Genomic DNA, 24,365 nt, shown 5'->3' with positions numbered 1-24,365 from the left:
GCATGTGCGAGCAACATACAGCATCACACTTCCTTCCTGTGTTGAGCCGGGCTGACACACCTGGTGCAGAGGAGTGCTCTGCAACAGCTGACCAGATTTATCGTCCACTCACCTTTTACTCCAAGTCGCTATACAGTGAAAAGGAGCTCACTTGGTAATGACTTTCAAAACTTGATCTAGTAACTAACATTCATGCCATCACAGGTAAACATTTCAGGCAACTGATTTAAACAAATATTTATTTGGCGTGTTTTTGGAATATATTGGTCTATTGAATAAAAACCGTAGAAAATGGTTTTGTGGGTAAAAGAGCGTCCCTTGTTCCCAGATTTAAAAAGAGTTTCATCAACAAATACCCATCAAAGACAGTGAGTGGTTCTTTTCTCATGAATACTGCACCCATTGGCACAACATGGCTGGAATACAAACAAATGCTTTTCCTATTGTGGAGATCAAAGTTCAAATGTGCAAATAAACATCGTGTCCAGTGCCAGTGGCCCGCACAGAAGAGCGCAAAGGAAAAAACAAAGAGAAGCTAAGTGTGGGATTGTGCCCGCTTGTCCTTTAACTGCGTGCAGTCCAAGGCTTGGTTGGAGAAGCTTTATTTGGGGAAGACGGTGACCACGTCGTAGCCTTCAGGCGGGGTCATTCTCTCGCGTGCGTGCTTCTCGCAGTAAATCTGCTCCTCCACAAAGAAATGTCCCTTCTGTTTCAGGTTGATGTCGCAGTCCGTGCAAGTGAAACAGTCAGGGTGCCGGAACTTGTCACGCAGCTTCACCAACTTCCCGCTGAGACACAAAAGTCAGGAATTCATCAGTAGATGTGATTAATAAACAGAATATATTATACTCACTATGATGAAAAAATAATCATTACAATAGGCTGTCATGGCATTCAGGGCAGTTAATTTTAGGGATGGGTACCTTTCACATTTGAATCAACACGGTACCGGGGAATGGCTACCGGTACTCAACTTCTGTGTGTTTTTGTGAATAAATGTTGATTTGTTTCAAAATGAAATCATTTGTTTAATTAACATTCATCAGTGGGCTGATAATGATAACTGTGCTGTGTAGTTGTTATATCTTGATCACTTACACATCTGTGTCTCATTTGCAAGACGTAGGACTGTAAAGGCTACAGTGTGTTCCCTAAACAGGGATTAGTCTTTGCCATTAAACTGAATAAGTATCTTTTGTCTCGCCCTATAAAGTATTTATAGTGTAAGCATTGTACCTATTACACACCAGCTGTTTGATTGTAACATACATGTTAGTTGTAATTTTCATGACCAATTTGGAGGTGTTGAAATCGCAATGTAAAATCTTTAATACTAATCAGTAGCATGTCTGTGTCAAATTCAATATAAATTGGCATTGATTTTAAAAAGTGGAGCCTTACTGTAAAATGGACTGCTTAATAGGCAAACTTGCTTGTTGGCATGGAAAATTGCAACACTACCTAGAGGCAGTTTGGTTGAGTCCGCTTTGAGGACTGCTTGAGTGCTTGTTTGCCCGCCAAGTGTTTGAGCCTGCAACCGCACATTTATTCATATTATGCTGTTCATTGATACTCAATTCATATAGTCTAAAAGTGGTACCTCAGGTTTCGGATGATTTGGTTATCGACAAAACTTTGCCTCAGTTGTTGCATGCCGTCCTTGTTTTGTCATAGGGTTTAACCGCGTGTAACGAAGTGGTCCATACAATTGCGCACAATCAAGTGCCCAAACTAAGAATCCCACACCTTGATAAAGAAGGTGAGAAAAACGAATTAAAAAAATAACTATGTGGCTCTTCCTTCCGTTCCTACCTCTTCGCTCATCGCTGTCTTCGCCAACAAGACTCTGCCATTAAAGGTAAGTGATGCTAAATGTTCAATTATCCATTTACATGTGTTTCTCTTTGTTTTCACCATGTAAACTTACAATAATTCTCTATAAAATGTGTTTTGTGTTCAAATATTTGAGTGTCAAGAAAGGGTTAATTGGCTTTACATTATTTCTTGCAGAAAAAATGTCTTCAGTTTTTGTACAATTTGATTTTCTTCTGACCATTTTTTGACCAAAACCAATGTACCGTTGCATGTATGTAGGCCTCTAAGCTACTTATTATGCATGTATCATTTTTGTATTAAACTCCTGTCTGTTGTAATGTTGCCTGTCTAATGTTGTCCCTTCATGCACAGCAACACTGTGATGAAGCTAACGCCCTAAACAAGACACATTTCATAACACTGAGAATGATCAAATGTCTTCAGTAGACGCTGCTAACACATTACTTATTACAAAATATGTGAAACGTGTGTTAAATCCAAGAGGTGGCGCCAGAGCTACAAAGCCATGACCAGCGACTGGCATTGAAGAATAAGGTGTCTGGTTATTAAGATTAAAAAAATATGTAAGGTGTAAAAACACAACACTGCTTTAAAAAACAACTAAAGCAAACTAGCAAACTAAAAGGATGAAATACTTACACAATCCCTGACCCACATTTATCACAGACAGGCAGCTTGTCTGCACTTCCAATTGAGGATCCAATTCTACTTGACGGTGCTTTGACACTCCTGAACCCTGATGGTTTGTCAGGGTTACCTACAATACACACAATTTGAAATAATACATCCAATTTGTCGTTACATTTATTGGGAATATAATCTTGAGTCAAATTAATGTAAAACTGGTATGTTGATAAAACCAAATGTAATTACCTGTCTCAAGACTCTCCTGAAGCACCCTGAATGAAGCAGACTGTCGAGGGGGCTCATCAGCGTCTTGGTTCTCTTGCAGCATTTTATAGACCTCGGAATCTGCTGCTATGGGCGGCCGCTTGGTGGCTTTTGCTGTCTCTGATGCAACTCTACAAGGCAAAAATCAACAGATTGGTGCATTTGGAGCAGGTGTGTCAAACTCATTTACACGAGGGAGCAAAATTCAAAGACGACCTTATATCGCGCAGATCGGACCGGATTAACACGTATCCCCCTCACCCCTACAACACCAGGCAAACGATTAAAAAAAAAACATGGGTTTTGTTTCCTGTACTACATGCAAGTGTGCACTGATTTTAAAGATACTGTAGTTGTAATATACACACCATTGCGACTGCCCACCTGTGACCCTGAGAGTGACAAGCGGTAGAGAATGAATGGATGTACATCTAATGTATTACTATATTGCTTGTACAAAGCTGTTACCTGTCATTTGTGGTTCCTTTTGTGTTTTTATGTGGACAGACATTTCTTTAAACTCCATTGTGTATATTGACATTTTTTAGCACAGGTGTAGAGCAAGTGTGCATGTTTTTGTTCGTTCCTGCATGAAGAGATCCATTTTCCCACTGTCTGAGTGTCCTCTAATTTGTCATGCCTGGCAATGAGATGAGGGCGAGTAAGACTGGAAGGTCTGTGTATGTGTGCTTTCAGAAAGACAGCTTTGGCTTGGTTGTTCGTTTTTTTAATAAAATGATTGTTGATTTACCACTTCATCTTTTTAACATCCAGCCAAAAGTTATAGTATTTTAAAAGCACACAAACAAGATCTGAGATTTGTAACTTTAGTCGAGATCTTGGTAAACGGCAAGTTTTAGGAATAAGAGGTGAATAAGACGACATCAGTGTGTAAAGGACATCACCACATGGGCTCAGGAACACTTCAGAAAACCCCTGTCAGTAACTACAGTTTGTGGCAACATCTCTAAGTGCAAGTTAAAACTCTACTATGTAAAGCGAAAGCCATTTATCAACAACACCCAGAAACACCGCCGGCTTCGCTGGGCCCGAACTCTTTTAAGATGGACTGATACAAAGTGTAAAAGTGTTCTGTGGTCTGACAAGTCCACATTTCAAATTGTTTTTGGAAACTGTGGATGTTGTGTCCTCCAGACCAAAAAGGAAAAGAACCATCCGGACTGTTATAGGCGTAAAGTTCAAAAGCCATCATCTGTGATGGTATGGGGGTGTATGAGTGCCAAAGGCATGGGTAATTTACACATCTGTGAAGGCACCATTATTGCTGAAAGGTACATACAGGTTTTGGAGCAACATATGTTAGCATCCAAGCAACATCTTTTTCATGGACACCCCTGCTTATTTCAGCAAGACAATGCCAAGCCACATTCTGAACCTGTTACAACAGCATGGTTTTGTAGTAAAAGAGTGCGGGTACTGGACTGGCCTGCATGTAGTCCAGACCTGTCTCCTGTTGAAAATGTGTGGCGCATTATGATGCGTAAAATAAGACAACGGAGACCCGGACTTTAGCTGTACATCAAGCAAAAATGGGAAAGAATTACACCTGAAAAGCTTCAAAAATTGGTCTCTTCAGTTCCCAAACGTTTACTGAGTGTTGTTAAAAGGAAAGGCCATGTAACACAGTGGTAAAAATGCCCCTGTGCCAACTTTTTGCCAATGTGTTAATGCTATTAAACTCTAAGTTAATGATTATTTACAAAAAAAAACCAAGTTTACCAGTTTGAACATTAAATATATTTTCTTTGCAGTCTATTCAATTGAATATAAGTTGACTGGTTACACACACACACACACACACACACACACACACACACACACACACACACACACACACACACACACACACACACACACACACACACACACACACACACACACACACACACACACACACACACACACACACATTTGGCCTAAAGTTAAGGCATTCATAACCTGAGGTACCGCTGTATTTTGTATAGATATTGTTTAACAGTTAAAGTTGTGCCGTTTTTAGTTGTGTTCAATTAAATCATTGCTATTTTTGGTGGTAATCTGGTACTCTTGGTAAGAATGGTTGGTGCAATAAATCCTATTAATACCACTGTAGCTGACACAGATTGTATTAAAAATCGGAAATTTATGAAAACAATTGGATAATGCTGATGATAGTGCAGCTTCCTTATTTACATAAACTTGCCATGGTTCCAAAGGACTAATGGTCCCGATGATTTGGATGAACCTCAGTGTAAACCAGTAAACATGGTCCTATGGTTATGCTAAACATGACCAGCAACATGAAGGCCAGTACATCTGCAGATGCAAGGATTACATTTGGGTGACAGAGCAAAACCACTGGTCTAATTTAGAAAATGACAGCAATAACATTGCTAAACAGGTTTAAAAAAAACATTGCAACAACCTAAATCATTACAACTGACACAGACCATGAACCCCAACATTTCTGGTTCATGTCCACCCTGACCACTTCACCCAGTCGCTTTGCTTTTATCACCATCTCATACATGCATAAAATACTTCATTGCTCTACCAAGGAGATCTGAGCTGCATCAGACTCTATATGTAGTTGGCTTTGCTAGGCAAGACATTACATTTCATAAGTCAAACGGTATATGCAGAGCAAATAAACCAGAATTTGACAACATTTTAGCATATTTCACAACACTGAATGTGTGTGTGGCCTGTTTTTCTTATGCTTATTCCAAATGTCACCACAGAGGGGTTAAACTGCCTCTAATGACATTCATCAATAACACATCTCCACATTGGTGATGCTTGGACGTGAGCAACAGCAGGAAATAGAAGGACTCATTGAGACACAGCGCGCCACTCAATGCTAACAAGACTGCTGTCAGCAGCTGTCTGGGCAATGCTAAATTACTTCAAAGTAGTCAGAATTTCAAAGTTAAAATTATTTTTAAAAAAGCACCAACTTTTTACACATGTTAAAAAATCCATCACACATCTGGGCTAAGCCCTAAATCCACCCCTGGTAAGAAAAAAGGAAATATTATGTTGCCTACTCGGGAGTACTTCCTTACACATTGTCAGGTTCGCTGGTGGCAGCCACGGTTTTAACTTCGTCCACAGCCGAGTTGAAGTTCTTGATGTTCTCTGAGGAGTAGAGGCCAGCTGGGTTGTTGTACTGGTTGGTCACAACCTTGGGACCAAAACCAGTGAACGGCAGGGCACTCCTGTTGTGGGCGGAGCCTATTTGTTTCATCTCCTGCCAAATACAGAGAAGTTTCTGTTGAAGTGCTCTTTAGCAACTGAAAAAAGTATTCAGCAGTTGTGAAATTAAACTGACAAATCAAAACGCACTCATTTGAACATGTTTAAGTGACTGCTTCTGGTTAGCTGCGCCTTTATCAATTTAAATAACTTCAAATTCTACCTCAGCTTAAGTTTTTTAAGAAAAGTCATTAGAAACAAAGATGTCATGACAGTGGAATGCCACTGGCGTGCACACACGAGTATTGCCATCTAGTGCTTCACTGTAGCGACACAGCGACGGGCTCATGTTTCAAACATCCCACAGTGAAATGACAAACTAGTAACTGACCAGAAGCTAAATAATGAATCAGTCATTAACATAACACAATAATTTGGACACATCAAAAAGTGACAAGCCATTCAAGTGACAGACGGCATTCAGGCATTTGACATGCGTTTGTGTTGGTGACAAAACTGCACATCAACAACAAAGGAACACAATTGTGCGACTAGCAGAGCACACACAGAGCCTGCGACACGTCACACTGGCCTTAGCTTTCCACTCAGCGGGCAGGAACTGAGGCTTGCGTCACAGCTGAGCTGATAAACTACTGGTCGCCTAGGAAACCTCCTGTTGGGAAGTAAACAATGACTTCATCCTTGGCGGGAGGGATGCGGCGAGCCAAACATTCAGACTCGCAGACTACTGGAAAGTTAAATTTGCAAATTTTCCTCTGAATGACAGAGGAGAGTGAGTGATTGTGTAAGCTCCAGCTTTGATGTGTAGTCAGCAGACACATACCCGTGGCTCAGACGCAAGATTCATCTTGTAGGGATGTGACTTCCCTTCTTCTGATGACAACGGCGACCACAACTTATTTTCTGATCTGAAACAAAGAGGAGGGAACACATTAATTGAAGAACTGTTTGCAGTACTGCCTGGCTTCTAAATATTGCGTATCACCACAGCAAACACCCTTGCATGTACTGTACTTTTTGTCTTGAGTTCCTGACAGCCAGCATCATCTGCAGTGGACATATTTTGTAACAAAAGAAATAGACGACAAACGTCCACTGCAGAAGACACTGGCTCTCAGGAGGATGTATACATTTGTTATTTGTTACATTTACTTATTTGATTAAGTGTCCTGTAAACATAAAGAGAGAGAATATCCATCTGAAACAAAGAAAACCCATTAAATACAAAAGTTACCATATTTTCCGCACTATAAGACGCACCTAAAAACCTCAAATTTTGTCAAAAGCTGACAGTGCGCCTTATAATCCGGTGCGCCTTATATATGGACCAATATTGAGCCTCTACAGGTAAAAGTTTATATCAATCCCCCGTAGAAAAAGAAGAAGCGCGCTGTGCATGCTGGGATATATGACTGCACGAGGCGTGCCGTTTTGATTTCCATTTGTTTGTTTATGTAAAGACCCCAAAATGGCTCCTATTAAGAGACACGCTTACGACGCAGAGTTTAAACTTAAGACGATCAGTCACGCAGTAGAACACGGGAATAGAGCAGCAGCGACACTGACTCGATTAATGACGACTTCAACGAGACGGAGTCGGGCATGTTGGATACCGTATCCGCCCAACTGTTTAATTCGGACACTGAAGAAGAATTCGAGGGATTCGTGGATGAGGAATAACTTCATAAAGTGAGCGTTACATGTTTATTTTGTGTGTTGTGTTGTGTGACATTAACGTTTGAGCAACGTTGAGTTATTGATATATTGTTATTGCTCTGCACTATTTTGAGTGTTACTATATTGTGATTGCACTAACGTTTTATTTACCGTAACAGTATCACTGTTTTTTACGTGGTTATTGAATCAGGGAAAAGTTACCCTCCACTATGGGATATAAATGTTGCACTACATGTTATACCTTGCTGTTGTTAAAAGATAAACAAAACACCACGTCACTGACTTTACCTCGGGGAAAATAATAAAACAGCTGTTTATTCATTTTGGGAGTGAACAGAGTTGTCAGAACGCTGGTTTGTAATCTATTAATAAAGTTTGACTGACTTATCTGACTGTTTTGTTGACATTCCCTTTAGCGCAGCTCCATCTAATGGATGCATAGGTGCGCCTTATAATCCGGTGCGCCTTATATATGAACAAAGTTTTGAAATATGCCATTAATTGAAGGTGCGCCTTATAATCCGGTGCGCCTTATAGTGCGGATAATACGGTATACATCCATTTGTACATTGAGTTTAACAAGTATTTGATCCCCAAGCAACACATGGCCTTGTACAGGTTTCTCAAATTGTGGGTCGGGACAAGGGGGTCTCGGGCGGCACGGGAGATTTTTGTTATCTGTGTCTGCACTCTAGTATTCATGTTAGAATGATACAAAAGCTTGCAGCTTGGTGACAACAGTGCTCAATCCAATTCACAGGCTCCTTGTTCTACCCGGTGGGAGTAGTAAGTACACAGGAACACCTGTGTGCTAAGCTAACTGAGGAGTTGTCAGCGGGAAGGAAAACGAGTGACGATAATCAGAATATAAAAAGACCCCGAAGTATGCCAAAGCATACATAGCCTTTGGATTCACCGCAACTATGGTAGGAAATGAGACAGACGTGCGTTGTATGGTATTCTACTTGTGACGCTTGGGCGGCATGTGGTTGTCGTGATCCCAATGTGCAGAAGACAGCATTCAGGCAAAATGTATTTAAAAAGGTTCGGTTTGCAACTTCCTCACAGTAACATTTAGAGGCGGGAATCTTTGGCCACTTCAGGATTCGATTACCATTTCAATTCAGGAGCTACGATTAGATTAAAAATCGATTATTGATGCATCTTTAATTTATGTATATTGATGCAGTTTTACATTTATTTTTGTTTCACTAAATCAGCGTTTATCACTTGCAACTTTAAAAAACAATGCATTTGTAATAAGAAATTCCTATCCCATTTAATAAATTCATGGAAATGTGGATAGGTTGATTGGCAACACTAAATTGTCCCTAGTGTGTGAATGTGAGTGTGAATGTTGTCTGTCTATCTGTGTTGGCCCTGTGATGAGGTGGCGACTTGTCCAGGGTGTACCCCGCCTTCCGCCCGAATGCAGATGAGATAGGCTCCAGCACCCCCCGCGACCCCAAAAAGGGACAAGCGGTAGAAAATGGATGGATGGATGGTGTGCAAAACTGGAACAAAAGTACCCTAAAATAAAGGAACTGGTCGGATTTCTCTGTGAGGTGGCTCACCGCAGTCAGCCAAATTTTAGAACAGTCTGCATTACATTATTTACAGTAAATATATCGATTACCGACAATTACTAATCGATTTTATAATTGTCCATGTCCGAATTGCGATGCATCTAAAAATGTATTATTTCCCCCCCTCTAGTAACATTTTTCAAAGCAAAACATATAAGAACACCAGCTTATATTGCCATTAGTGGTTAAACAGATCACATTTGTTTGACAATTGTCTATGTTTGTCACAATTACAAAAATTATGTAATACAATTGTTTACCGGCCCAAATGAAATGATTGGTATTTACTAGAGAAGTCCGATAATATCGGACGATAAATGCTTTAAAATGTAATATCGGAAATTATCGGTATCGGTTTCAAAAAGTCAAATTTAGGACTTTTTAAAACACTGCTGTACGGAGTGGTAGTGAAGTGAATTATATTTTTATAGGGCTTTTTCTCTAGTGACTCAAAGCGCTTTACATAGTGAAACCCAATATCTAAGTTACATTTAAACCAGTGTGGGTGGCACTGGGAGCAGGTGGGTAAAGTGTCTTGCCCAAGGACACAACAGCAGTGACTAGGATGGCGGAAGCGGGGATCGAACCTGCAACCCTCAAGTTGCTGGCACGGCCACTTTACCAACCGAGCTATATCGGTACACGGACGTAGAGAAAAGTACAGAGCGCCAATAAACCTTAAAGGCACTGCCTTTGCGTGCCGGCCCAATCACATAATATCTATGGCTTTTGACACACACAAGTGAATGCAATTCATACTTGGTCAACAGCCATACAGGTCACACTGAGGGTAGCCGTATAAACAACTTTAACACTGTTACAAATATGCGCCACACTGTGAACCCACACCAAACAAGAATGACAAACCCATTTCGGGAGAACATCCGCACCGTAACACAACATAACAAATACCCAGAACACCCCCCCCCCCCCGCTACCACCAAACCCCGCCCACCTCAACCTCCTCATGCGCTCTCAGGGAGAGCATGTCCCAAATTCCAAGCTGCTGTTTTGAGGCATGTTAAAAAAAATAATGCACTTTGTGACTTCAATAATAAATATGGCAGTGCCATGTTGGCATTTTTTTCCATAACTTGAGTTGATTTATTTTGGAAAACCTTGTTACATTGTTTAATGCATCCAGCGGGGCATTACAACAAAATTAGGCATAATAATGTGTTAATTCCATGACTGTGTATATATATATATATCGGTTGATATCGGAATCGGTAATTAAGAGTTGGACAATATCGGAATATAGGATATCAGCAAACAAGCCATTATCGGATATCTCTAGTATTTACGGCAGTCACTCACCCTCTCTCGTCAACACGTACGCACAGGGAGCGTGTGCACACATACAAAAACAGTCAAAGAGAAGCGACAAAATATGTGTAGCATGTGAGTCAGAAGTACTTGTTCTTATGATAGAATATACATTCAATGACAGCTAATACTAACTATACAAATTGCTATTAACTAAAAACACCTAAAGCTAATGCATGTGCAATTGTTATGTACATACTTAATTATGTCATTACGTACAAGAATCCGTAAGAGGGCGACATATACTGTTTAAAATACTTTGGAAAGTTAGCGCCCTCTAGGCATCTGTGTAAATGTTGCAAACAGCCCTTTTAATATACAACAAAACAAAAGATGCATGCAGCTGGGGAGTGCATTCTAAGAATAGGGAAAGCTACGCACTACAAAACTAAACTAAACAGGCTACAAAGTCAACTAAACGGAATTCTGGAAGGCAGCAACAGTTTACACATGAGACGCAGAGTACGCATTTAAAAGCAACGTTCCAGCACCAGCCAGCAACAAGGGCTGAACCTAAATACACTTGATTACAAAATCAGAACAGGCGTGTTGGCCAACAAAGTAAAGGTGCTGCAAAGACAAAAGAAAAGGAAGTGGAAAGTAAAAAAATAAGAGTGCTGGACAGGAATTAACATAAAAAAATAGGAAGAACCACCATAAAACCAAAACAAAGCATGACACTACTACCCTTTGCAACATCTATCTTTGTGAGATGTTTTTTTTTCTGCTGCTGCAATAAAAAAGTACAGATCTTATCTTAACGTTGAGCAATATCAAGCTTCACGCCCACATTTGAAAGGATGTTCAGTGCAAAAAGGGCTAATGACAGCCACTAAATACGATTATAGATTTCTCTAAAGCAGTGGTTCTCAACCTTTTTTCAGTGATGTACCCCCTGTGAACATTTTTTTAATTCAAGTACCCCCTAATCAGAGCAAAGCATTTTTGATTGAAAAAAAGAGATAAAGAAGTAAAATACAGCACTATGTCATCAGTTTCTGATTTATTAAATTGTATAACAGTGCAAAAATATTGCTCATTTGTTGTGGTCTTTCTTGAACTATTTGGAAAAAAATATATAAAAATAACTGAAAATTTGTTGAAAAATAAACAAGTGATTCAATTATAAATAAAGATTTCTACACATAGAAGTAATCATCAACTTAAAGTGCCCTCTTTGGGGATTGTAATAGAGATCCATCTGGATTCATGAACTTAATTCTAAACATTTCTTCACAAAAAAATAAATCTTTAACATCAATATTTATGGAACATGTCCACAAAAAAATATAGCTGTCAACACTGAATATTGCATTGTTGCATTTCTTTTCACAGTTCTTTTTGACAGACATTTTTAAAAAATCTCACATACCCCTTGGCATACCTTCAAGTACCCCCAGGGGTAATCGTACCCCCATTTGAGAACCACTGCTCTAAAGTAATTCAATTCAGGAGGTTTGCGGTAGAATTTTTCTACCCTGCGGGGGTCATGACAGAAAAGAATGGAGAAGCACTGGTTTACTGCTTTGTGGAAAAACCTTTGTTGGCAAGCACAGATGCTTTTTGTAGTTGCCCACTAGGATTGTGAAAATCTCACAAGGGATTTAGATCAACTCATCCTTATTAATAATCTCAAAATTTGGAAGGTTTCTGAAGTTTCAGCTCCCTCCTAAAGATTGTCTGTGGGATTTAGGTCTGCAGACTGGTTCAATGTTTTTCTTGGCTTCATTGTACATTTACGACCATTATCATGCTGGACAACCTGTCCACAACACATCTAGTGTTTTGGCTAGGTCCAGAAGGTTCTCATCCAAGATTGTACAGTACATTATTCATCAGTCCATCAATGCAGTGAGGTCTCCCTGTACCCTTAGTATAGACACATTCCCAAATTAGAATGTTTCCACCTTCATGTTTGATAGATGGTGTTGGAGTCATATTCAGTGCCACCAAACACAATGTAGGTCTCATCTGAACACCACATTCTCCCAAGACCTTTCAGTCATTTAGGTGTTCATAGCAAACTTCACTCAAGCATGTACATGTGTCTTCTTGAGCAGGCGGGTCTTGTGGGAAAGACCATTACCGTAGAGTTTTGCTTTTCTTGCTGACTGTGGTTTCAGCTCCTTTGAGATTTTTAACCAACTCCGCCTGTGTAAGTCTCCCACAAAATCATGCTTACTCCACAATGTGAGATCTTCGATAGAGCTCCTGAGACAATATCTCATATTTCTTCTGTCCTGCTGAAAGGACCGGATCTGTGTGCTTTATGTGTGTTGTAGGAGTCACAATTCCACTGAAATACAATGCAAAGCATTTCCTTTATCAATATGTTGATAAATGTTTTTATTTGTTAAATTAAACCTAGCAATAAAATATGGACTGTTCATGACTTTGTTAGCATGTAAAACTTAATCAGCAAGAGTTAAAAAAAACTTTTTTTAAATTTAAACAGCTGTAAGTTGTGACCTCAAACTGACTTGTATCATGCAATAACAATAATAATAATAATAATCATTATTATTATAGGAAAGATGAATAAGCACAAAAGGGTTCAATAAAACACTGCTCTTCAAAAGGCATGCCTAAACATTGCATCATTGCCTTAACACCTGGGTTGGGCCTGAGGTGTCCCACACAAATGCTCGTCAAACCTGAGTCAATGCAGGCCAGACTGCTGCATATTTACCTGTCTATTGAAAGCACCATCTCTTCTATGCAGCCTTTGATTTTGTTCTGTGCTTCCAAGTGAGTCATGTTGTCTGTGCTTTCGCCATCAATAGCTAAGAGCGTGTCGCCAATACACAGGTTTGCTTGGGCTGCTGTACTTCCAGGGGTCACCTGCATCATTGGAGACATAAATTATGAATATAAGTTTGATTGCCCAAAAGTTACTCATACCGTCTTTGACTCTCTCATCTCAAACCTTGTTGACCTTCACACACTGACCTAGATGCATTTTATTGTTTATAGTACACACAGGCTGCGACATGGTTGGCAGAGAGAAGCCTGAGGGGCACACACTGCTGGAAATCAAGCCCTGAAGACAGGAAACTTTGGCACAGCTCAGGAATGTGTAATCATGTTTAAATGGGAGGGGACGACGGAACTGAGAAACACAGAAATAGCAGCCTCAATTCTTCTAACATCAATAAATGCCAATTAAAATATACTGCTAATGCTCTACATCCATTTTCTACAAAATATAGCAGTGACATTTTTTTATTCCATAGACACTCAACTGAAAGAAAAAACCGTGCACACAGTCAGTCTTTTTTTTCTTCCAAGTTTGCCCCGATTTTTGTATACCGTCTTAGTTATTGTCCGCGGAAGCGAATGACCAAAAAGTCCTAATTCATGTCATATTATTTATACAATATGTGAGTCCAACTGTGTTCGCAATGTATCTTCGTTGTAAAACGTGCCTGTAGTAGCAAGCTCTCAACTCCCCAACCAGTAGTCACTCTTCACCAGTTATGTCGCCTTTTAATGACATCCTCACTGGTTGACTGTAGTTCTCTGCTAACAAAGTCTACTTACCACAAGTTTTTGGGCTTTTTTAAAAATTGATTACGGCTGCAAATAAGCCACCTTGGGGCCAAAGAAAGTTGCAAGTGCCAGAACTTGGATTAAGAAGGTTGAATTCAAGAAAGAACCCGAAGCAAAGTACAAAGGTGGCATTCGCTTTGCTTCCCCATTCCATCCTCTTTCTCTGCTAATTGCCGTGTTGGGTAGCAAAAGTCTTCAACAAAGGTAAAATTTATGTTACATGTTCATTCATCAATTTCAGTAATGATTTATATGTATTTCACATTGTTTTTGTAACATAAAACTATGGCTATTCTATGGTTGCGCTATATAGACAATAAAAATGATATCAATTTGGCTGATACTATTGTTACATCGTGGTAATGCATGTTAAAGACCTATTATAGTGGTGTACCGCAAATTTGACAGCAAGCAAACGCATTCTCAATGCACTACAGCATTTTAGGAGCTGCTAATGTCCCTTCACAGTGCAAAGCCACTTCGAAATCAGTAATTGTCACCTCCATGGCGGCAAATAAACTATGTTTTGTACAAGTATCATCCCTGGAGGATAAGAAATAGCTAAACATGCAACACTACATGCCATAGACAGATATGCTAACCACTAAGCTCGAGCTCTAGAATGCAAACAAAGGTGGGCGGGTCCATACAATTATCGACAGTAACAATACTTAATATAGTATCAGTATATGGTTGATTCTACAGTGCCTAGGTAATTATTTTTTATCATCAAAAAATATTTTGTCGTTTTTGTTTACAACCTCAGGAAATAAGTCCTTTGACAAAGGAGGGCTTTGAGGGCAAAACCCAAAGGATATAAATCACAGCCAATAGTAGGAAATAATGTTAATATTTATCTGATATTGTTACGTCGCCATCCTGCGTTTCTGTGATTATAATTGTGATCAAACATTTAATTATTCATTGGTCTTGAACATCTTAAGTATCAGTATCAGCATTGATATGACCAATATTGCCCCTGTAACTACTTAGTAATGGATCGATATCCAAATTTGTAGTATCGCCCAAAACGGATGTAAAATATCCAAACAGAAGAATAAGGGCTTATTATATTTTAACAGAAGTTACAAAATAAATTAGCAAGTAGATTATTAATAGTTGAGACAAAAATAAGTGTGAATGTTGCAATGAGGTGGCGACTTGTCCAGGGTGTAGCCTGCCTTCTGCCCGAGCGCAACTGGGATAGGCTCCAGCCCCCTGCGACCACGAAAGGGACAAGCGGTAGAACATGGATGTATGGATGGAATACAACTGGTACTGTAATATGTTACCACATACACCAGCAGCTAATATAGCAGCCTTTGTAAGCCATTTGGAAATGGTTCCATTATCATTTATACACCCAATTATATATCATCATAAATATTGTTGCATTTAATATCATGATATAGATTTTGGGTCATATCGATCATCCCTACCACTGTGTATCAATTTGTCTAGGGATGAGGATACACAGCATTACAGTATGCTCTTTCTAATATTTTGATTACTTTCATTTGTAAAAAAAACAAGAGATGGTCCAACTATTCTACTACAAACACCTCCACTATGAAGCAGTACAATACCACTGCTAATTAAAAAACATTGACGACCTATGAATGTTAGTCAGAAAAATGGACAATATAGTACAGTATAATAAAAGTAGAGAGAAGGGTAGTGCTGGTGTAAACCTAGAGGTGCGTTCAGGTACCCTTGAAGAAACTGATTTTCCGTATATATGCAATTGTATGCCATATTTAGCGAATATATTTTAAAGAAGTTCATATCCTCAGAACAAGTAACCCCAGGAGTTACACGCCGTTTGGTGTTGAATCAAATGCTAGCAGTAGCAAAAAGCCAACACTTGGCACAGTAGTTAAACAAGTTAGTTTGGGGGTCTATTCAAGCCCAGGTGTTGTTCATCACCCACCCAGCAAAACTTACCCGGGAAATAGTCAGCGGTTGCTCGAAATCTTTTCCCCCGACCAGCCTGAATCCCCAGGGTCCAGGACCCTGCATGACAACCCGGAGAGGCATAACTACAGGTTAGGCGCCGTAAAAGCTTCAGTCTACGTAGTCTGCCACTGAGTCCTTTCCCGTCTGCTGATGACCTGTGAGATAGATAATCAATGGCCGCGACTTCAGTGAAGGAATTAGAGGGGGCGGGGCTTAAATTCACTGGGACCAATCGCTTCGTGCAGCCTCAGGCTCGAGTGAGAGTTCAAAGATCGTATATTGAAAAATGACGTGTCGCTTTCTACCGGTAATGTGGAGATCTTTAGAAGCAACACAGATCACGTAGCATTACTATATCGATGGACTAACTTCTATTGTTGTTGTTTTCAACATGAAACAAATTGATATTTAATCACTAAACAAACATCGTACTTATATTGAATTTGGAGAGTGAGTTGTCTTCCTGCGGAAATGATCTTAAGCATGCTCGTCTGGCCTACTTCTGGGCCTCCCGGTGCCGTCACTACTGTGTTACATTGCAAGTTTACCATTTATGGTAGAGCTTAATCCCAGGATGTGGAATGTGCCGCTCCCAAAACTTGAATTCCTTCCAGGATCGCTGCTATTACAAGTGGAGTGAGAAAGCGCCTTCCTTCTTTGTGACTGAATGAATGAGAATCTTTTTTTTTTAATGGTTCAGTATGTGAACTATTACTGTGTCACTTTAAACACTAAAACTTACTCAAAACAACTTCATTTTGAGATAAAAGCGCAACAATGGATTATTATTATTATTTTTTTTTTAAACATAATTTTAACCTAAAGGTGCAACAAAGGCATTTATATTTGTTTACTCAATAAATGTGAGGATTACACATGCACATGCATTCAAAAGGTCCAGTCAGGGGTGTAGCACTAAATTCTGGCCCCCAATACAGAATTCACCCGAAGAGCCCCTCATCCTGCCCTGAACCCATCGTAGCCACACACACACTTGGTATGTTTACATGCACTGCAAAACAAACTATTGCATTAACTGTTTTGAAGCTAGTCCGAGACTAGAACATATCTTGATAAACCCTCTAAATAATTTGGTGTGTTTTTTTTTCAAATACATTTTTTGGGGGGATTTTTTTTTAACAAAAAAGTGCCAATAAATTGAATATTAAGTGTCCAGAATATGAATTTAAATATCCATTTAGCCACTCACTTAAATATTATTATAAATCTGTCAAGTTTTCCTTTATTTTAGAGCAAGAGGTGTCAAACTCATTTTATTTTTTTATTTTCATTTTATTTTTATTGACATCCAGCATCAGACATTCCTATCCATTACATCATATTCACATAAATCATATATCTATTTATATATAACTCATTTTCATTGATGGCCACATTGCAGTTCTGTCTGCCCTCAGAGAGCCGATTGTAGTTGTGAATAATATATAAACATAAAAGTATATGGAGTCGCCTTATTATATCATAACACAATTACCTATGCATTTTATTATTGTACATTTTTTATGTCGGCCTGCAATGTAAATTTGCAGATTTTGCAGCAAAAAATTGGCAGCTCAGTCGCTTAATTTTACGTCAAATTTACTGTTTTTTCAGCATATACAGTCACGATCAAAAGTTTACATACACTTGTAAAAAACATAATGTCATGGCTGTCTTGAGTTTCCAATAATTTCTACAACTCTTATTTTTTTGTGATAGAGTGATTGGAGCACATACTTGTTGGTCACAAAAAACATTCATGAAGTTTGATTATTTTATTAATTTATTATGGGTCTACTGAAAATGTGACCAAATCTGCTGGGTCAAAAGTATACATACAGCAATGTTAATATTTAGTTACATGTCCCTTGGCAAGTTTCACTGCAATAAGGCGCTTTTGGTAGCCATCCACAAGCTTCTGGCAAGCTTTTGGTTGAATTTTTGACCACTTCTCTTGACAAAATTGGTGCAGTTCAGCTAAATTTGTTGGTTTTCTGACATGGACTTGTTTCTTTGGGAAGGCCATTCTAAAACCTTAATTCTAGCCTGATTTAGCCATTCCTTTACCACTTTTGACGTGTGTTTGGGGTCATTGTCCTGTTGGAACACCCAACTGCGCCCAAGACCCAATCTCCGGGCTGATGATTTAGGTTGTCCTGAAGAATTTGGAGGTAATCCTCCTTTTTCATTGTCCCATTTACTCTCTGTGAAGGACCAGTTCCATTGGCAGCAAAACAGGCCCAGAGCATACTACCACCACCATGCTTGATGGTAGGAATTGGTGTTCCTGGGATTAAAGGACTCACCTTTTCTCCTCCAAACATATTGCTGGGTGTTGTGGCCAAACAGCTCAATTTTTGTTTCATCTGACCACAGAACCTTCCTCCAGAAGGTCTTATCTTTGTCGATGTGCTGTCAGACATGACATTATGTTCTTTACAAGTGTATGTCAACTTTTGACCACGAGTGTACATCATTATTAATATTATTGGTATTTTCACTGCATCTCCTGGGGGTTAAGCACCCTCACCCCTTTTAAAAACTTAATTACATCTCTTTCTCACACGATTCGAGGGTCCTTGAACACGCCACAGTTATGTGCAATGAGAAGTGAAACCTGGACATAACTGACTGCTATGCTGCCACATGTACTGTACATTTTTTTTTTCTGTTTACAATTACAATGATTCTTTGTCCAACACAATGGTTTAAAATGGTTTATTAAATATTGCATAATACCAAAGTCACAGCAGTGTATAGCATCTTTATTTAGATATTGCCAATGAAACAACACTGCAAGATTGAAGCAAAGAAAGCAAACGTGTGGCGGGTCGTGCGTCTTAAACTAATTCAATCGTCAACATTATTAGTCATGAAGTTGTCGCACAATGTCACACTTTAGATATTTATAATTGACGAGTTCCCAGTGAATGTAGTTCCATCACAAGTGACTAGGACTTAATGGGCAAACTGTTGTTACCAGTGCCGGCTCTAGGCTTTTTGTGATGGCCCAATTTTTGTCTTTAACATTACTAAGGTTTGCTTTTATAAGTTACTAGTCAAATTGAACCTTTCTGGGCTCCAAATTTCATTGTTGAAAATACAATCTAAATGGACTCGAACGTCGCCAAAGCCTTTCTGATAATGTTTATGCCAGGAGCCGGCCCTGATTGATACATTAAATATGTCACGGATAACATTTCAGGAAAAAAAACATAAAAATGAGGCACAAATTAGCATCAAACATAAGGCATTATGAGCTCACAAATGGCAGCTTATAATGTTCATATGCATTCAAATTCCTGTGCTCAGTGATGCTCCACGCTGTGACAAAATCCTTCAGGTAGATAAAACTCTGCATGTGACCAAAAGCTCCATCTGATGCTTCCGTCACATGCAGTCTATTTCTTATTTTACATATTTACAATCCTTCTATTGCTGCAGATGACCTTTCACATATTTTATAAAGGCTTCCACACATATCATCTATCCATACATTCTGTGACGTGTTACGACACACTTATTATGACACAACTTAATGAGAGTTTAAGGTGTTTTTACAAAGAGTTACTGAAGTTCTGCAAGGGTGGAAAAAAAAACCCAAATAAAAACATTCACCGGGAGCTCAAGTTACATGAGAGTGTTTGGCCAGCGGTGGAGAGCAAAACATTCTTTTGGTGATGTGTGTGTTTAAATAGATCCCATCAGTGCTATACAGGCACACTCATAATACAGTAGCATGTATTCAGTGCGACACATGTCAGGAAGAAACACTCCATTTTGTCCCCAAAAGCAAACTTGGGTGAGGACGATGCTACAAGTTCTTGTTATAAAAATTATTTTTAAAAAAAGTGTGACACTCACTGCACTAATGAAGATAATACAATGTGATGCAACAGGAAACCAACACATTTTGGATGTTAAAATGTATCACTTCATTTTGTACAATTCTACTAAAAGGCTACTGATAGTCTGGCAATGCGTGATTAGGTATTTATTGTACTTCAGCTACTTGTCACATACTTAGACCCCCTAAGAATGACTTAAACCTACTTATGCACACTTTGTTGAGGGGTTGATAACAATGTTAAATTTGCTAAATAACGAGGTATCATCCTTTTTTTGCACTTTCCCAAAAATGGGAAAGTTTTGTTTGATTTGTCGATTTTATAGCGCAAGTACTGTAGCACTAATGCTGATTTTCCTACTTATATCATTTGGTAAAGTTGTCGTCATTCAGTGTTTCCCAAAGCACTGCAATCTATTTGTGGTGGTGGTTTGCAGGGGGATGACCTCATTGTCTAATTTGCATAATCAGCAATGACACGTGAGCAGGGAATTTTTATGGATGACAAAAATGAGCAAAAGAGCACGAACAGCAAACTAAATATGTTTTGAAATTGGGGCTGTCAAAGTTAAAACGTGATGAATCACGAAAAATGTTCGTATTAATCATGTACTGTAGATTCATCACACAATTTATTTTACCTTAAATGCGGATTGTTACATGAAAGGCGGTGCTATATAAGGTCAATTTTGTTATGGCAGTGGTAGAATCCAGGTAAATGCTACCATGCTTTTATTTTGAAACTTGGTATGCACTGAACAGGAAGTTACTCTGTGCACAGTAGCTATACTCTGACTGGTGTGCTCGGTGGAACATTTTATTTCAAAAATAAACCCTGACAGGACTTTAGATAATACTGCTACCCAGTTTTGAGAAAATAAATGTAGTGCATTCAAGTAAAAAAACATTTTTTTCTAAGTGTGCAGGTATAACATTCTGACAATATTTTTTATTTTCAATGTTAATTTGACCTATGCAAGCAATAATCTACTGCGATTAGTCACGATTATTCAAAATTCAGAAGTGTGATTGAACAGATACATTGTATTTTTTGTTTGACAACACTATTATAAATGCAAAGTACATTTCTTCTATTGCTTTTTTTGTGATTACTTTTTAATGTCACAAATAAGACAGAGCGGCCGGGGGTGGGGTTGTCACAGTAAGACTAGCGATATGAAAAGTGTCCATTAACGCACAGAAAAAAAGTCACTGGTTTGGTTACTTTTTAGTCGCTAAATTGGCAACATTTTACCCTCCTTCTATGTATTTTTATTCTCTGGCAGACCACTGTGTTAAGAAGCACTGTCACGATGCCACCTACTGCACATTCACACACAGTCCCATTATAATGAGTTTATGAGCGAAGTCCACAAATGTATTCGTGGTGGGCCGCCACAAATAAATATATGTATGGGAAACGCTGTCATTGCTTTTTAAAATACAAAAAGGCCTCTTGAAGTTTCTAAACACATCTAGGTCAAACACAATCTCATTGAATCATTCAAAATCATTATTTTTTAAGACACATTGTTGGCTACAAAAGGGTCAATGATCAATCTTCAGAGTTTTTGTTTGTTTAGACAGAGTTTCCCTAAGTTACCAAGCAGAAAGTTAAGTGCTGCCACGCCTGTGCCGTGGTTGCACTGGAGCACGATGTCAACCACCACCTGCTTTTGAGGCATCACGTGCCAGCACAAACGACACAAGGAGTATAACACGATAAATAAATAGCGTGTGATTATTTACACTTTTGTTGTGTCTTATAACGGCACACTTGAAGTGTTTGTAAGTATGCACATGATTTGTGATACACCGTAGTGAATTGCAATGAACTTGCAGTCAATACTGAAACGGCGATGAAGGCTTTTTTGTGGTTGTGTGTTGAGTTTTTTTTGTAAAGTAGCCAATAATGACTTTTTTAAAACCTGAAAAATGTAAAACACACAAAAAAATAAAAAAATCAATCACGTTTTAGATATGGGGGTATATCTGAAAGTGTGTTTACATGGATAAACTCCTTTGATTTGTATTGTACTTGGCTACTCTAACCTAACATCACATAGAAACACATTTTGACACACCCAAATCCAGTTCAGGTAACAACGTGTCACCGTTCATTCATAATCTGCTGAGTTGCTGAACTCAGACTGAGGTGCTATGTGAACACATCTGGCAAAGTTAACACGATGGAAGCTTGTATCTGAGAATCTAGGGTATCCTCAGTCAGGTAGATGTACACACCATGCTGAGGTGTGGGCAACGGGCATATGACGGTCCTCAATGTGCAATTTGATATTCTTCAGAATGAACCAATCACTTTGCCAGGTTAGCAATATGACTACGCTAAACCACAGCCATGCGTGATAGAAAATATTTCCAAAGCTTGACAGGCAGTCGTGTATTACGGTTGAGATTCCTTCGCTTTACAGTTTCACCTCCTTCACGTAATTCCCAGGGAAAGTCCCAAACTGTTTCGTCCTCTTTGAGGTACCTGCAAAAAAACACAATCATGCATCAAAACAATGTTGTGTTCAATCCCAAAACACTGTCTATTTTGATTCATTCTTATGTTGGCTTTTTGTGGCTATAAACCACATTTTGTCTGTGGCCCCATTATAGTCTTTAATATTACTCATGTAACACGCTAGGGCAGGGGTGTCAAACTTGTTTTCATTGAGGGCCACATCGCAGTCACGGCTGCCCTCAGAGGACCAGTTGCAACAGAATAATATTTTAAATATAAATGTGTAAGCAGTCGTCTCATTATAATATAGTGTATCCGGAAAGTATTCACACCGCTTCACTTTTTTTTATGTTACAGTCTTATTACAAAATATTTTTTGTCCTCAAAATTCTACACCCCATAATGACAATGGGAAAACATCTTTTTAGAGCTTTTTGAAATGTATTAAAAATAGAAAACTAATAAATCACAAGTACATACGTTTTCACAATCTTTGCCACAAAGCTCAAAAGTGAGATCAGGGGCTTTCTGTTTCAGCTGATCATTTCATTTTTTCATTTTCATTTATTTATTTATTTCAGGCAATGACATAAAGAAGTACTAGTTGACAAAACATAATAATATAAATTAATATAGTGCATGCATCATCCTTGATTGGAGTCTACCTGTGGTAAATTCAGTTGGTTGGACATGATTGGAAAAGGCACACACCTGTCTACATATTGTATAAGGTCCCACAATTGAAGAATGAATGAAGTAGAAGGAATTGTATTACAATTGCCTATGCGTTTTAATATGATACATTTTTTACGTACACTGTAAAAAAACAAAAAACAAATCTGCAGTATTCGTGGTAAAAAAAACGGGCACCTCCTTTTGCCAGAATTTCACCGTAAAATGTGTTTTACAACATTACTGATTTTTACAGTAAAATTCTGGCGACGGAGCTGCCAGTTTTTACTCAAATCTATATCTGCGGCCTGACAAAAAGTGGACTTTGTGAGTATTGGGAATCGATGGATTTTATGTAAATAAAGTAATAAAAAATATGGATTTATTTGCCATTCAAGGCTGCTGAGCACATTTTTCAGGTTTATTTATTTAAAAAATAAATACTGTATTCAAAAATGTTTGTGTTTATGACTTTCCATATTCATTATTTTGTAATAAAGGAAGCGATTTGTTTTGATACCAAAGCTTTACTTTGAAGGCTTCCGTTGTTAAAGAGGAAGTTGGTGTCCTCGCTTGAACGGGAATGAAGGTTGGATGGTTGGAAAGAAGTGTCTACTGATAAAGACTCCAAAACATGTTAAATACTAAGCCCCATGTTGAAAAGGCACAAAGGTATGTGGTTTGAGTACAAATGTTCATATATTTGTCGCCATATATTGCACTGTGTTGTTGTTCGATGTAAAAGGCACTGCTAAACCACTTGTGTATCATCTCCTTAGTGCAGGGTATCCGCAGGGTCTTAAAAAGTCTTAAATCCAACAATTTGAATTTAAGGCCTTAAAATGTCTAAAATTCTCCTAAAATCTAATAAAAGGTCTTAAATACGATTTTGAAAGGTCATAAAATATATTAACGTAACTTATTTAAAACATGCATAAACTTCAGTCTTGCTTTTAAATGTTTCGACCTTTGAGAGAGCTATAATGTAACTACAAACGGAACTAAAGTACAAAACCCAAAACCAGTGAAGTTGGCATGTTGTGTTAATCGTAAATAAAAACAGAATGCAATGATTTGGAAATCCTTTTCAGCCTACATTTAATTGAATAGACTGCAAAGACAAGAAACTTAACGTTTGAACTGGTAAACTTTGTTATTATTTGCAAATATTAGCTCATTTGGAATTTGATGCCTGCAACATGTTTCAAAAAAGTTGGCACAAGTGGCAAAAAAGACTGAGCAATTTGAGGAATGCTCATCAAAGACTTATTTGGAACATCCCACAGGTGAACAGGCTAAATGGGAACAGGTGGGTGCCATGATTGGGTATAAAAGCAGCTTC

At 38.6% G+C, this 24,365-nt stretch overlaps 2 protein-coding genes across 6 annotated transcripts in view; both read right to left on the bottom strand.

Moving 5' to 3' along the window:
- Positions 1–222: 222 nt before the first annotated feature.
- Positions 223–16,240, bottom strand: pdlim1 (PDZ and LIM domain 1 (elfin)). Its single transcript, XM_062058697.1, has 7 exons — positions 16,026–16,240; positions 13,222–13,373; positions 6,767–6,851; positions 5,793–5,977; positions 2,710–2,858; positions 2,476–2,593; positions 223–788 (listed from the first exon to the last, which is right to left on the bottom strand). The coding sequence occupies exons 1-7, from the start codon at positions 16,116–16,118 to the stop codon at positions 602–604; spliced, it is 969 nt and encodes a 322-aa protein (XP_061914681.1). The 5' UTR covers positions 16,119–16,240; the 3' UTR covers positions 223–601.
- Positions 16,241–18,669: 2,429 nt separating this feature from the next.
- LOC133657403 (sorbin and SH3 domain-containing protein 1) overlaps positions 18,670–24,365 on the bottom strand; it is a 140,528-nt gene continuing 134,832 nt past the window's right edge. For 3 of the 5 annotated variants that reach the window (XM_062058692.1, XM_062058694.1, XM_062058693.1), the window contains exon 26: positions 18,678–22,378. In XM_062058692.1, the coding sequence (XP_061914676.1) occupies positions 22,311–22,378 (68 nt within the window). In that variant the 3' untranslated portion in view covers positions 18,678–22,310. Of the gene's footprint in view, positions 22,379–24,365 lie in introns of all 5 variants that reach the window. The other 2 variants (XM_062058696.1, XM_062058695.1) reach the window with 2 other exon arrangements.

Source organism: Entelurus aequoreus, linkage group LG09 (genome assembly GCF_033978785.1).
Source record: "Entelurus aequoreus isolate RoL-2023_Sb linkage group LG09, RoL_Eaeq_v1.1, whole genome shotgun sequence".
NCBI lineage: Eukaryota > Metazoa > Chordata > Actinopteri > Syngnathiformes > Syngnathidae > Entelurus > Entelurus aequoreus.
This window is presented reverse-complemented; position numbering and strand designations above follow the sequence as displayed.

What these genes read in the sequence shown, in the direction of transcription:
- pdlim1 (XM_062058697.1), bottom strand. Translation starts at nt 16,118, where the DNA reads ATGCCTCTCCGGGTTGTCATGCAGGGTCCTGGACCCTGGGGATTCAGG. An exon ending in ACCAGCGAACCTGACAATGT is followed by an intron (nt 2,859 to 5,792) that starts GTAAGGAAGTAC and finishes TTTGCCTTGTAG; the next exon opens with AGTTGCATCAGAGACAGCAA. An exon ending in AAATGTGGGTCAGGGATTGT is followed by an intron (nt 789 to 2,475) that starts GTAAGTATTTCA and finishes TTTGTGTCTCAG; the next exon opens with CGGGAAGTTGGTGAAGCTGC.